Source organism: Trichosurus vulpecula, chromosome 4, assembly GCF_011100635.1.
Source record: "Trichosurus vulpecula isolate mTriVul1 chromosome 4, mTriVul1.pri, whole genome shotgun sequence".
NCBI lineage: Eukaryota > Metazoa > Chordata > Mammalia > Diprotodontia > Phalangeridae > Trichosurus > Trichosurus vulpecula.
Window position 1 is genome coordinate 3,184,860 of NC_050576.1, and position 16,059 is coordinate 3,200,918.

At 42.7% G+C, this 16,059-nt stretch overlaps 1 protein-coding gene across 1 annotated transcript in view; it reads left to right on the forward strand.

Annotated features, from left to right (window-relative positions):
- Positions 1 to 16,059, forward strand: part of SLC44A5 (solute carrier family 44 member 5) — a 144,331-nt gene that overhangs the window by 83,217 nt on the left and 45,055 nt on the right. Inside the window, exons 16-18 of the mRNA XM_036754157.1 lie at positions 12,444 to 12,536; positions 14,203 to 14,290; positions 15,261 to 15,523. Coding sequence (XP_036610052.1) covers positions 12,444 to 12,536; positions 14,203 to 14,290; positions 15,261 to 15,523 — 444 coding nt within the window. The remainder of the gene's footprint in view (positions 1 to 12,443; positions 12,537 to 14,202; positions 14,291 to 15,260; positions 15,524 to 16,059) is intronic.

Consider the following 16,059-nt stretch of genomic DNA (forward strand, 5'->3'; position numbering starts at 1 on the left):
GGAAAGCATTTTTGGCATGGGCGATGGCCAGAGAATGCCCAGAGCTAAGAGATGGAATGTCTTGTTTGTGGAACATCCAGGAGGCCAGTGTCACTGAGTCGAATTGTTTGTGGTAGGCTGAAAGGTTGGAAGATTGGAAAGGTAGGAGGGGGCTGTTATGATAGTCTTTGAATACCAAATAGGACATTTTGTATTTGATTATTGGAGATAATAGGAAGTCATTAGAGTTTAATGAATGGGGTGTTGGCCACAGGGTCAGAGCTGAGCTTTAGGAAAATCAGTTTGGTAGGCGAACTGAGGATGGAATGGAGTGGGGAGAGACTTGTGACAGGCAGAGCCATGAACAGAGTAATACAGTAGTCCTGTGATGAAGGCCTATACCATGGTGGTAGCAGTATCAGAGAAGGGAAGGGGGCATCTTTGAGAGATCTTATAGAGGTGAAATGGACAAGTCTTGGTGACATATTGTACATGGGGGTGTGGGAGAGAGCTAGTGATGAATCCAGGATGACTCTTAGCTTGCGAGCCTGGGGGATTGGGAGGATGGGAGGATTGCCCTCTATAAGAAAGACTGAGGAGTGGTCAGAGGGATAGGAGGATAACCAGGAGAGAGTGGTATCCTTCAAACTAGAGAGAAGAAAGTTTCGAGGAGAGGATAATCACCAGTGTCAAAGGCTGCAGAGAGGTGAAGGAAGACTAGCATTGTGGAGAGGCCCTTGGATTTGGCAACTAAGACATCACTTACGACTTTGGAGAGAGCAGTTTCAGTGGAATGATAAGGTCAGAAGCTGGATTGTAAGAGGTTAAGATGGGAATGGGAGGACAGAAAGTGGAAGGAAGCATCTGATGTAGATGGCCTTTTGGAGGAGGTTAGCTACTAAGAGCAGAAGAGATATAGGATGATAGTTATCAGGCATGAGAGGATCAAGCGAGGGGATTTTCAGGATAAAGGAGACATGGACTTGTTTGTAGGCAGGAGAAGATGGGCCAATAGAGAGGGAGAGAGGAAAAGTAAGGGAAAGAATGAGGATGCCAGAGAGGAGGAGATGGAATGACTTGAGCCATCAGTTAGAAGCCACCTTATCATGTGAGACAGGGCTGAAGGAAGAGAGAGTGGCAGAAGGTATATGAGTGATAAGAGATGAGAAAGAAGGAGGAAGAGGGAGCTAATGGTGAATGGCCTCAATTTTGTTCGTAAAATATGAGGCAAAGTTCTTAGCTGAGAGAGCAGGGGGAGGGGAGCCATGGGAGGTTTCAGAAGGGATAAGAAGTTTTGGAAGAGCCACTGTGGAGAGTGAGATGGTCAATTGATAAGGGAGATATAGTAGGATTGCTTACAGCAGTGAGGCCCATTTGAGGTTGTATAATGAATTTGTAGTGAATCCAATCTGTGTTAGATTGAAAGCAGTGAATGGGGCAAGTGATCCAAGGCTGAGACTCGGCTGGGTGCATGTGGCAAAATGACAAGGTGGGGTATGGATTCAAGAGAGGAGGACAATGGAGAGTTGAATCCATTCACCAGAGGGTCAAGATGGAGAAAAGGGAAGAGAGTAGGTGGTGTGGGGAGTTGGCCTGGGAGCAATTTGAGGGATTGAGGCATTGGAGGTCACAGTGTGGACATAAAGTAGGGTTTTATAAGGGAAGGCAGAGAGAATGGTGAAAAGTCAACAGCTTATGGTCAGATAAGGGGGTTTGGAGATTATGGAATGTGGAAATGGTCCATTTGTGCGGAATAGGAAGATCCAAGGCTATGACCATCTTTGGGTTTACTTCCTATTTATATAGTATTCCTCTCCTTGACTGTTCTAATAACTGAACCTAAAACAAACAAGAAAACAACAACAACAAATTAGGTTGATGTGACGAGATTTGTTATTCCATTTATGCCCTTTCTAAGTGAACTCATCATTCTTCTGTTGTTCAGCTGTGTCTGACTTTTTGTGAACGCTCGGACCATTGCTCTCCCGGCCCTGCTGTCATCCACTAGGCCCCCAAAGTCCAAGGGTGGACATCAGGCCATAGAGGTTTATCACTTCTATGGTGAATGATTCTTGGACCTACACATCCAGCCCCAGTGTCTCTTCCGAGTTCCATTCCCACATCATGAACTTTCGTGGATGTCTTATGGGCATCTTAAATTTGACAATATAATGTTATTTTTGTACATCTTTCAAACTTGTTATTATGTCTGTCAAGGGCACCACAATTCTTTTACCTACCGAGGCTTCCTCAACTGTAAAATGGGGATAATGATAGGGCCTACCAGGGTTGTTGGGAGGATCAAATGAGGTACTATGGACAGTGCCTGACACATAGTAGGTGCTATTTCAATTCTAGCTGTTACTATGACTATTCTCAACTCCTTGCTCTCATTTCAACCACAGATCCAACCCGATGCTCTGTATCATCAGGAATATTTTCACATCTCATAATGTGTCATCTTGTCTTCACTCACACGCTCAACTTCTCCTCTTGCCTAGACTATTGGAATTGCCACCTAATTGCTTCAAGCCTGTTCTTGTTCCCATTGATTCTCCAAACAGCTGCTCAAGGGATTTTCCCTAAAGCCCATGTCTGACCAAGCCATTCCCCTCCTTAACAAATTTCAACAGCTTCCTATTATCTCTGGGATCCAATTGAAATTCCTCTGGTAAAGGCAACTTCCCCATGTGGCCCCAAGCTGGCTTTCCAGCTTCCTTACTCCTCTTCATGTACTCTAGGACCAGAATAAGTGAACAGCTAAATGTTTCTCACTCATGGCTGTTTCACAGGCTTGGGATGCCCTTCCTGCTCATGTCTGCCTTTTAGAGTCACTATGCCCCTGCTAATGCTTCCACCTCAAATTAACTTGTGTCCACAAATATGTGCTCACATGTGCAAACGTATTTTGCTAAAGTGTAAGCTCCTCAAGTGCAGGAGGCTCTTTCTTTCTTTTGTCCTTTTCTCTGTAGCACCTAGCATATGGGTTGAGACATAGTAGGTCCTTCATGAATGCTTGGTGATGGATCAATTACAGTCACCGGTGACATTTTGTTTCAATAATCCGGCTAGCAGCTGTTGTGGGGGTGAAAGACCAACACAAGCCCAGCAACAAGAATGCTACCAGCATGCTGCAAAAGCACAGGTTCTTTGGATCTGCTTTAGTAAGGAAAGCAACGTTAAGGGGTTGACAAGCTTACTTTAATTCAGCATACAAATATCACTCACTTAGTTCAGGGGAAAAAACCAGCACCCTGAACTTCGGGGCAAAATACAAACAAAGTACAAACTTCGACAGACAGACCTCGTCTGATTCAAGTCCCAATACATAGTTACCAGAGTTTAACAAAGTATCAGCATCCGGGTTTACGAGCTGGAGGGCTTCTTAGCTACAGCTGCTTGGGAGTCTCCACACACCACCAAGAGTGAGAGCCCCGCACAAATGGTTCTGTCTTCTCTTCTTATAGGATTTCAGACGTCATCAAACGTCATCTGAATGACCAGAACTTAGGCTCCTATGATAGGCTCTGGAATTAGCACCTCCCCTTAGTTAGCCGCACCTTGGGCCCCACCTTAGTTACCAATCCACACCCACATAGGTTTTACACCTAATAGGGGTTTGGGCCTGGGGCTTAGCACCTAGTAAGACTCAATGAAATACACTGAATTAACAAAAGCCAAACTCTTCAAGGGCACTTGGTTGAACTAAGTGCTAAGAGCCCATTTTGCTTACCAACACACATTTGTAGGTTCTACTACTTTCTCCTACTCCTTATAAAGATTCTGTTATCTTTGGCCCATTTCCAGTCTTCCAACACCTACACCATTTTCCACAAGCTCTGTGAAACACAAGCGTCTGGGAACTTAGCTGCAAATTGATTCCACATGCTAGAGTATAACTCAATTGAGCCAAGATAATTGGACTCACGTGATTCCACTAGCTGCTTTCTGCCATTCCCCACCCCCCACTCCCATTCCCTTGTCTCTCTTTTCCTCATAACCATGTTTGTTCTACTCTTCCCAGACATGTGATTCTCCTCCTCGACCAAGAAGATGGAGACAAAACAGCAGCTGAGTTATCCTGCTTTCTGTCATCTGCTTAGCATCACACTGCCATCCATTTCAATATCCTTTCTTACTCTCCCTTCAACTAACTTTGAAAGCACTTTTACTTCCCTTCACTTTCCACCCCAAAAGCCTCAAGCTATTCTGAATTTTAACCATTCTGACAATTCTATTCCGGGTCTATGACATTCTTTGGGGCCCCTCCTCAGTTATTTGCCCATAGTTGCCCCTTTCATAGATGCCCTCCTTGAATCACTGAGAACCCTGTACAGCCTCTCTTTGTTCATCAGGACCACTCCTGAACAACCTTCAGCAACCATTCAGGAGATCTTTCAAGCCTTCTCAAGCCATATGTCTTTCTTTGGCAATGAACTAATGATTGTTTTTATCATTTCTCAGTTAAAACTTGCTTTCTGATGAGATTGGGTCCATGCCTGAACATTACATTCATCTGACAAGACCTCATGTGCTTCAGTGCTAGGTGCTGGGGAAGCAAAGCCCAAAACTCCTAGAGCCAAGCAGCTCCTATTCTCTGTGTCCTCCTTGGCTATCAGAATGTCCATTCGAACCCGGGCTCTTTCTCCCATTGTTCCTTAATCAGAATTCAATCCAGGCCAAGGATTTACCTTACTGGAGCAATGGATCATAGACTAAGAGCTGGAAGAAGAGGTTCCCTCACTGCAGTGTAAGTCCTTTCCACCGTTCCATGTAATCTGCTCACCTCCTTTGTCTTTCTAAGAATCTCTCAGACCTCCAACGTCGATTGGAATGAGCCCATTACCAGACAAGCTGAAGTTCATCTTCCTTACATCTTGCTTCCATGACAATTTTGTGAAGGATTTCAGAATTCTATCTGGCTTTGTTAGTAATGTAATATTAAAAACGTATCAGTTCTCAGTCTCCCTCTCTCCTTCTCCTTCCCTCTCCTCCACTCCCTCTCCCATTCTCTCTCTCTCTCTCTCTGTCTCTCTGTCTCTCTGTCTCTCTCACTCTCTCGCTCTCTCTGTCTCTCTCTCTCTCTCTCTCTGTCTCTCTCTGTCTCTCTCTCTTGTCTCCCTCCTTCCCTCCTTCTCTCTCTTTTCCCCTACCTCCCTTCCTCCCACTTTCGTTCTCAAGTTTGTAGATTTCTACATAGGTGTATGCTTGTCTTAACATACTCTCTCTCCTCTCAGATATCATTTTTCTTTTGAATATGACAGGTCCTTCCATTGCTGTATTTCAGTCATGAATTCTAACAAGCCAGTGGTTCTTATCATGTCATATTATGTCACTGCTTTGAAAAACTCAAGTTGACTGTTTATTGGAGATAACTTGGTATGGTGAACACTAGCTTTGGAGTAGGTTCAGACCCACCAGATTAAGTTCACACTCACCTCTGGCCTTTCTAGCCATGGAACTTTAGGGAAGTCACTTCATTTTCAAAGCTTCAGCTTCTCGATCTGTCAAATAAGGGAGGTTGATTAGGTAGCCTCTGAGGTCCCTTCCAGCTCTAGATCAAGGATCTTATTACTTTTATTGCCAGTACTCTACATATTCTCCTTCCATGCCTAAATAGCACTCCATGATCTCATCATGTCATTGCCTTCAATGGTGCAGATCACAGTCTATCCACACCCTGGGCATGTCTCTTAACTTCTGTAGCCTCTATAAAATGGGGCTAATAAAACACCTAATTCACCAAATTGTGAACCTCAAGCAGGGTAATATGTATAAAACATTTGGTAAACCTTAATTCTACAATCTATATATATATATATATACCTATGTTATTAATATTTTACTGTCATCATCATGCTATGTGGTTCTTGTCATGTCTGCCCTGAAGTCCTTCAAGGGGGATGATCTCCCTGATGTACTGGAGAACTTCTTCTATTTCTCTTAATATCATGGCGAGACCAGCACAGCACTTGATCTGACCACCCATTATCCATCACTCTTACAATATGGTCAATCCACCTTCCTTTCAGATTATAAATTTCCTGGATGAAATTTGGTACATTTTGTATTGTGTGCTGACCCTTTGTAGTTATATGCTGGCATCTACAATGGAGTTCACCATCCATCTCTGGTTTATTGCTCTTTGGGTCAGCCACAGTTTTGATGTTTTGAAGATCGCTGTGGTCTACATAGCATTACTGGGAGAATACTCCATACATGAGTACATATATGTACCCTGGTTCAGGCATTTGTTTCTACCTACTGGAGTTATCACATAGCCTCCATGGAGATCCCATAGTGCAGCAGGAAGAATGTGGGATCTACACTTAGGAGCCTTAGGCTCACATTCTAGCTTTTAGCACTTGTCCTATGACTTTGGGTGTATCACTTAACCTCTCTGGGTCTCAGATTCTCATCTGTAAAATGGAGGGGATGACAATTAGACTAGATGAATTTGAAGGTCTCATCCTACATCTTCTAACCTTCAATTTCACCCTTTTCCAAGTCAACCTTATATTATTGTCAAGTTAATAGTATTCCTTATGCACAGATATATGTGTTACTCCTTGGCTTAAAACCTTTCAATGGTTCCATATTGTCTATTGGATAAAGTTTAAATTTTTAGCCTGGCATTCAAGGCTTTCCACAATCTGGTATCTCTCTACCTTTCCAGTATCAATTAATACTATTTTCCTTTGTGTACTCTACACTCCAGCCAACTAATTATCATTCCCATAATTCCCTACATTTCCTCATCACTCTGCTTTTGTTCACACGCTTCTTTCTACCTGTATGCCCTTTAGCTCAGAGTGTCATTTGAAGCCCTGCTCAAATGTCACCTTCTCTGGGAAGCCCTCCCCTAATCTCAGTAGGTCATGCTTATTATTCCTCCCATCTCACCTCCTAGCACTTCTTCTATGTACCACTATGAGGTTATAATGCTGGCCTCAGATTTGAGTCCTGCCTCTGACACATGCTGGCTGTGTGATCCTGGGCAAGTCACAGAATTTCTTAGAGCCCCCAGCAATTCTTCAAGACTATGAATGGCAGAGAAGGAGGGAGATAGACATTGGAGGAGGGAGTTTCATCACCTGGGAGTTCTCTATAAACAGGCCTAGTCTGTAACCCTAAGCCTAACCCTGTTCCCTTATATACTAATCAATTCAATTCCACCAGTATTCTTGTCATATATTATTTTGTGTTAACAGTTGCTTACAGATGACCCAACTTCCGTCCCTCCTAGACTAGAATCATCATTGGGGGCAAAGACCATGTCTTTTCTAAATTCATTTAGAACTAGTCGAGTGTTCTTCACAGATTAATGAATGTTTATTGAATTGAAGCCAATTCACCTATGTGGCAGGTGAAAAATAAAAGAAGTGAGGAAAACAAAGGTTCGATCTTCTGAGCATATTAAGCAATGTCTTCCAATTGCCCGACAAACCATGACCAGACCTCCTCTGCTTAGGCCTGGACCCTGAATACAGGGGGAGACAGACTTTTATACATTAAAAACAATCATACAATACCAATTAATTAAAAGGAAACCATACAACATTAGATAATCTGATTTCTAATTGGAGGAAATATTAGGGATTTGCAAGTTAGGAGGGGGAGAGTGAACAGGTGTAATTCTCTGAAATCGGAAAAGGAGGAGCCCCCTCCCCAAGTGTTTATGAACAATCAAAAGAACATGAAAACAACAGCTGATAGATCAGCACAGGCTCGTGTTCAGATAAGATATATGGGTTGCTTTGAGATGTAAACCTGTGAGAAAACACCTTGCATCAGACTTGGGTTCAACTGGGTTCCTGGTCAACACAACCTAGTTTCTTTGGTTAAGGGTCTCTAAGCCGCAGGTAGAGGGAGTCCAGCTTCCCAGACATGCAGGGCTATATTCAAACAATGCAGTAAGGTTTTTCTCCCAATTCCTGCAATTGCATAAAGTTTTCTCATAAGAGAGAAATTGGACTAGACCCATAATTGAATAGAAAGGGAGCCAAGCCAGGTCCAGACCTGAGTCACAAGATGGCATCCATGGGGTTCACTCGCTTCCCACAATTAGCTGCTGTCCTAATCCCCTCCATTCCCTCAGACAATAGATATTTGTTCCTGTCCAGTTATTTCCTTCTGTGATCTAATACTCACCTTCAGCATTATTCTTCCTATCACTCTCCATAATATGGCCATTTACAGTTTTCTCAGAGAACTTTTCCCTCTCGCAGTATTTTCATTTTAAAGTCCCCTCAGATGAGACCCAAGCTAGTAAGAAGCCATCTGAAACTACTGCCTCCAAAGCCACATTCTATTCACTGACATATCTGTATCCCATGTTTTTTTGTTGTTTTAAATTTAAAACTTTCAGTCACAAGAACTCTCCATGTTCCATAGTTTTCTGTTTCCTTTCCAGGATTTTCTAATTTTTGTAAATCTGTTCCAGATTTTTCCTGGTAGTATCATTTGTCACCACAGCAATCCCCAGAAGTGGGATGTGCTTCATGGATTTGCTGAAGCTCTACAGGCCCCAGGAATACCACACATCTCATGATCACCTGTCTCTGGGGTAGTGATAGCTGCCTCCATCCCTGGGTACTCCCCCCACCCCCGCCTGCCACAACACCTCTCCCACTCCTGGAGCTGATAATCACTTGTGTCCTCAAGGACACTGGGGCCTGGGAATCTTCTTTCCCACTCTGTGGAAACTCAGACGATCTGCCCCATTTGAGAAGAATTCCCCAGTCTCCATGTCATTGGCGGTTCCTCTGCAGTCACCATCTTCTTACCCACCTCTTTTACTTCAGCTCACTCTCCTTTCACTCAGCTGGAAACCGTTCCATCCTCGAGTCATCCTTGGATCATTCTTTTCCTTCCTATCCCAAAGGTCTTCACCTTCGCCCGCAAGCTAACATAACAAGCAATACCTGTTTTTGGTATGTCCCCGTCTAGCTGAGGATTTTCCCTAGCAGAAAAAAACAGATAAGAAAAAATCCTGGCTGGTCACTATCATAATTCCTTCCCTTTTCATGCCTCTTGAATGAGAAAGGATTACATTTTAAATCATTTAAATTACTTCTGAAAACTCCCACTGAAGATGGGAGCCTGCATCAGTGAAGCCAAAAGGATTTATTAAGCACCAGCATTGTGCCAGGCTCTCTGCCAGAGGCTCAGGAAGCAAAGAAAAATGAGGCTAGTCCTTGCTCTCATACATTCTCTTGGGGGACAGTTAGTAATGAGCTTGATTTGCTAAGTGACATATGTTGCCAGCCTGCCAGCTCTGCCTGCCAGTTGTGAGACACTATCCAGGGTGTCCCCAGAATCTTAATATAGTGTTAGACATAAGGAGTTTAAAACTGCACAAAGACTTTTGGGACATACTGTATAGCTACGTCTCCATCTATATTTATCTATGTCTATCAATATGCATAGAATTCTGGACTTTGAGTCTTGAGGCTGAATCCTGCTTCATACACTTCCTAACTGTGATATCATGAGCAAGTCTCTCAGTCAGTTTCTTCATCGATAAAACTGGGCTAATTATAGCACCTATGTCCCCGGGTTGTTGTGAGGATTAAATGAGGTAACATATATAAAGTGCTTTGCAAAACTTAAAGCTAGTTATTATGTAATCATTTTTCTCAGATGTAGATATAGACATGTATATATATATATATATATATATATATATATATATATATATGTATATATGGCTTTGTCCAATTTTAACTTCATTCTCTAAAATGAACTCAGGTGCATTGGGCAAAAAAAAAAAAAAAAAACAAAAGAAAAAAAAACAAACCTGTAACTGTTCTCCCTCTCTGTCTGTCTGTCTGTCTGTCTCTCTCTCTCTCTCTCTCTCTCTCTCTCTCTCTCTCTTTCTCTCTGTGTGTCTCTCTCTCTGTCTCTGTCTCTTTGTCTCTGTCTCTGTCTGTCTCTGCCTCTCTGTCTCTGTCTCTCTGTCTCTGTCTCTCTCTCTCTCTCTCTCTCTCTCTCTCTCTCTCTCTCTCCCCCTCCCCCTCCTCCCCAAATATTACCACTGAATTCACTATTTGATCTTTAATGATAAATAAAGCTACATGGTCCCAAAACAGTTAATCACAACAATCAACAAAACAATTTATTGAAAAAAATCCAGCTCCGCCGTCGTATGGTAGTATGTAATCAGCCTACATCTTATAATTTGTCCATCCCTAGTTCATCACCTCCATGGTTACGTAGACGTTGTCTCATGGAATTGTGAAAGTTCTTGTTACTCTTTAAGCATCTCTGTTTTTATTGCCATTCCTTTGCAGCTAAAAGCACTGATTGATAAAGGGAACTGCAAGTGATTCTGGTGGCACCCACCTATACATTTTTGCCTATGACTCATAATTCAGAAATATTTTTACACAGATATTTTTATTTTAAAAATGCTACAAGTAAACAATTTAGGTTTTTCATAATATTTATCCTGGGAGTTAATAACATCTGCAACTTCTAAACTACCCCCAAATGTCATACTTTAAACTTCTACATGATGCATAAGGAGAAACATAGGAGGTAATTACTATAAATCCAAGGGACTGTGCCCTGTATGGATAGAAGCAAAGGGATGGAACCAAAGTCATTAATGTCTAGGAATGAATTTTCAAGCACACTTTAAGGAGTCAATAATCATACTCTTTAAAGTCAGTTTTAAAAGTGGTTAACAAAATAGTTTGTGAGGTGGGTCTGTCTCACATTTCTATACTAATTAATGGTTCAGAAGTAATCAGTGTGAGTGGCTGATTGCCATGGGCTTATTTGGTAAGAAAGGGCACAGTCTGTAGTGACTGACCACACCTGTCATGCCTTTAGCCTTTCTGCATTTTGTGCCTTATTTTTTGTTAAATCCTAAATTCTGATTGGTAGTCTTTTGTTGGGAGAGGAGGATTGGAGTCTCTTCTGAATTAATTTGTTTCTCATTTCTTTTCTGGGAATGGTCCCCAGAACAGTACCCAACACTGGTGGCCAAATCCTGAGTAAGGCTTGGTGAGAAAACCACCCAGTAAGTGGCGGCGTGTTAATGAAAGGGCTTGGAAGGGCCAGAGTGTTCCCTTACTGTCAACGTGAGGAGATGAACCTGTGGAGACGGTAGAGAGCAAAACCGGTGAAAAGCACTGGAAATTCAGAACGAGTACAGCATTTAGCCAAGCAACTTGCATATAGTAAATGCTTAATAAAAGTTTGTTGATAGAGTGATTGAATGCAGGAACTTTCAGAGGTAACAGGCTGGAATGTTAGATTACATTGTTAAAGCACACTACCCAGACGTTGGGATGAAAAAGAACCTTCTTACCCTTTCCTAGTTATACCACCTTGTAAGAATAAGTACCACTCTGGGTAATAAACACATTGGAAGAAAGACATTGGATTGGAAAGGACACTCACTCTGGAGGCATGGAACCTGGCATCGAATCCTATCTTTAATTCTTAATACATGTGTGACTTTGGACAAGTCATGACTTTGGACTTCAGTTTTCTTATCTATAAAATTAAGAGCGTCTGGTTCTCTAGTTCTCTGGTCCTAGGAAGAGCTAGACTATACACAGAAGAGAGTGACCAGAATGGTGAATTGCAGTACAGCATAAAGAACAGTGAGTTTGGAGTCAGATATCCTGGGTTCAGATTCTGTCTCTTCTTCCTACTCATGTGACATTGGGTGAGTAACTTCACCTTTCTTGGCCTCAGTTTCCTACCCTATAAAATGAAGGGGCTGGACTAGGTGATACCCAAGATACTTTGCCACTCTGGTTCTCTGACCTGATGTCTGGATATCATGTCATTAATGAATTCCGAAAGGCTCGGACATATTAAATATTAACCTCGGGGGAGGGGAAAGATGTGAGGAGACAAGACAGCTTCCTTCAAACACTGGAAGGACCTACACGTAAAGGAGGGGACTTGACTTGTCATTTATTAGGAGCAGAACCAGACTCAATGACTGAAGCTTCCAGACAGGAATGAATCTCTAAAGGAGGATGAATTCTTTAATACTTGGAGCGATTGAGTTGTTGAATGCCCACCCACTGGGGGCTGTTGTGTAAGTTATACAGACAGACAATTGGAGTAGCTTACCTTCAGTGGTCTCTTCCAGTTTACAGATATGAGGGCAAAATCCTGTGACTAGAAGACATTGAATCTTCATGAGTGAAGACAAAAGAAGCAGCCAAAGAGGGTAGTAGATTTAGACCCTTGGACCACAGTAGGGATGGAGAAGAAGGAAAGGTGTTTCTGGTCCAACTGTCCATGGTTAGATTAAGTGGAAAAAGCAAGAGTATCTAAGAAACAGTCAACAAAAGAGTTAAGGAGTATGATGGCTACTTCTGGAATTGGGCAGATAGAGATATTCAGCTCAAGGTTTGACATGTGTTCTAACAGTGGCATCTGAGAACTTGTGGCTCTGAAACCCTTGGAATTTCTGACCTTTCTCTGTTTTATTTCAGGGCCATTGGACATATCCCGCAGTCCTTACTGTACCCTGTAATCACATTCTTTCTTATTTCAATCTGCATTTCCTACTGGATCGTGATTGCATTGTATCCTTCCATCAGTGACATCTCGGAACTTCACCTTCAGAGCCAACTATAGCTCGAGGACTGTCCTTAAGTGACCATGGCTATGTATCTAGTGTCTGCCATGCTACAGCAGCCTAGGAAAATCTCCAGACAATGAACGGAATCTGTTTTCCATAAATATTGGCAAGAAGCTTTGTGGAGGAGAGGAGAGAGGACTTAATGTTGACCATAGAGTCAGGAAGATGTGGGTTCAGATCCTGCCTCTGACACCCAATGGCTGTGTGACTCTGAGCAAATGACTTCCCCTCAGTACCCTGGGCAGCTCCCTAAGCCTGGCACTTGCACAAGAGCCAATTCTCACTGGTACAGGGAGTTTCCTTCACCAATTCAACCACAAGTCTGAACCAAAAACAAATTCTAAAAAATAAATATCATATCAACTAATGAGAGATTTGTTATAATGACTGTAGGAAAATCATGGAACCTAGGTGTCAAATGTCTCTTGTTGCAAAGCTCTAAGAATAAATATCTCTTCTTTACTGCATTGCCCCTAGAAAGAGTCTCCAAGAAGTTTATATGGCATTGCTAGCCTGGAAATAGCCAGCTTTGCTGTTCGCTTTTTGAGGAGAGCTACTCAGTATACCTCAGAACCTTTTCTCCTCAGATTTTCTCATTTTTCTTTAATCCTTTGCTTTTTATCTTGTGATATACCTGTTTGTATAATGCTGTCCCCCTCCCTATTCAAAAAGAATTAAACTCCTCAGTCAGGGAATGTAGCATTTTTGTTGTTGTTGCAATCCCTGCACCCTCCTCATCGCTTTCCACTGGGAGGAATTTATTGCAGATTAGTGGAAGGGAGCTCAGATATATAACTAGGATAGAGTGATAAGAGCTTTGCTTCAGAGCAATGAAATTTAGTAGATTTAGATTTAGATAGATGCATAAATTTAGAGTTAGAAGGGATCTTAGAGTCCAATAAATCCAACCCACTCATTTTACAAATGAGAAAACTGAGTCATAGATATGTAACATGACCTGTTCAGGGTCACACAACAAATAAGCATCTCAGGAAGAGTTCAGATTCGGATCTTCCTGACTTCAAATTCAGAACTTTATCTACTACTCCACCTACTCCTTCAGTAGATAGAACGAATGAAGCATAGCAGCTTAGTTCATGTCTCCCTCTTCCATAGGATGATGTTATGGGGTACCTCGCCTAACAAGGACATGTGCTGTTGTCACCTGATCTCTGTCTCTGTCTCTCTGTCTTTCTGTCTCCCTGTCTCTGTCTCTGTCTGTCTCTGTCTCTCTGTCTCTGTCTCTCTCTCTCTCTCTCCCCCCGCCTCTCTGTCTCTCCCCCTCTCTCTTGTTTTACTCCCTCAACTGAATTTGTTTTAAAAGCTTAATGTAAAGGTTAACTTACAGAATTTATGCTGAGCACAGGAATAACTATTTGTACTTCTAATGAAGGTAATTTTTAACTCTGTGGTTGAATATGTTCATTTGTGCTAAGGATCCTTTACTTCTCTTTCCCACAGCCCTTTTAGTCAGTTACACATCAGGACCTTCCAGAATTCTCCTTTGGTGGTTTGTGTGGGGGAAAGAGGTTGGGGGAGGGTATATGTGGAAGGTGTTATGTGTTTTAAATTAAAATTGTTACCTCTTCTCCTTAACAGTTTCCTCTTAGTTTATTGGCTACATCAGGAAAAGCTGTATATAAAGTCCTGAATTTTGGGACTAACTGCAAATATGCAAATGAAACATGTGACCCTAAGGTAATCACTCACTCACTCAACAAACACATATTAAAGTCCTACATGGTACCAGGCTCTACCCCCATGGTAGAGAAGCCAGGTGACTCAGGGAACACGTCTCATTTTCCTATCTTCCCACAAAATTCTGCTGGACAAAGTTCTACAGCTCTCCCATGGCCACACAATGCCCCAGGAAATCCAGCCACTGCGGACTCCTGATCAGAGCAGCTAGGCAGCAAGCTATTAAAGGGATGAAGGTAGACATAAAGGTGGCCTGGGATAGTGTGTAGCTGAGAGCAAAGCCATAACTAAGGTGAGGCATCTGGGACTTTTCCAAGGGTCCCACTTGAAAGGGTGTTGATAGTATTTATGATCTTTTAATGGTGAAGAAGTAATGAGGATTAGCACCTAGTTAGAAATAATAATTAGTTAAAATAGGAAGCTACCAGATAGTAGGTTGAGGGGAGCTCCTATCCCCCATCGGTAACATGTGCTGGTCTCACAGAAGAGGCCTCACACCAATGTCCCAGGGTCTCTTTCTGCCCATCTTCACAATCCAATCCACCCCGTCCCCATCCTCTCTCCCACACAGAGGGCATAATCTATGCTGTGTGCCCTGGATATGGTTTGTGGTACATGTCCCAGACAATAAAAATGCTTTATTCTATTTCTATTTGAGGGGGCTTTTGCATATCATGCCAATAGTTCCCAGGGACCCGTGTGTATGACAAAATTTATATGTGCAAAATCAATCAATGTAACAGGGGAAGGAGGGACAGAGACTGAGAAATACCCTTGGTAAATGAATTCAACAATAGGTAATATGGCCCAGCCCAAGACAGAATATTTTGGAGCTTACTAAAAATAGACACAAATGACAGGGTGCCAGAGAAAGGCCCTAGAAGAAGGAGGGAGGAGGCTAGGGTGGCAATGACCTCCTATTACGGGCTGGATGGTGGCTGATCATGTAACTCTCTTTCTTTATATGCAGACTTTCCATTCTACCAACATAATCAAGGAATGTCCGGGTGCTGACTGCATCTTTGCTTTCTATGGTGGGAAATCTATTCTTTACGAGTACGTCTTAATTTTCCAACTCCTCAATGCATTTGTCTTCCTCTGGCTGGTGAATTTCTCCATTGCCCTGGGTCAGTGCACCCTTGCAGGTGCCTTTGCCTCTTATTACTGGGCCTTCCAGAAACCTAAGGACATTCCCTCACGTCCACTCTGTGCTTCCTTCGGACGTGCCCTCCGGTAAGACTGGCAATGCTAATGACAGCTGGCTTCAGGGGGAGCTCAGATGGCTAGTGCTGAGTGTGTAGCTGAGAACACGGGCTCACAGGGTCATTCGATCGAGAGCTAGAAAGAGACACAGAGGACATTTTGGGTCTAACCTTGCCATTTTACTGATGAGGAAACTGAGGCACAGAGGACTGAATCACTTCCCCAGAGTCACATGGCAAGTAAGTTAGTGTCTGAGGAGGGATGCAAACCTAAGTACTCCTGAACACAGTTCTGGTGCCACTTGCCAATGATATGGACTTGACATGCCCTGATGATGCATCAGCTTTGCTTTGGCCACAGATATTGTCCCTAACCCTGGCCAGTTACCCTTCTAAGTACCATTAGTCACAAGGGAGGGACCAAGGAAGAGATCAAGATTGCTCAGGATAATTCTTACCATCAGAATAGTTCCAAGTTCTTGGCTTACTTGTGGTGGATTCTTGCATCTTCATTCATGAAGTGATATATCACAGGATCATCGATTTCTGGCTGGAAGGGGCTCTAGG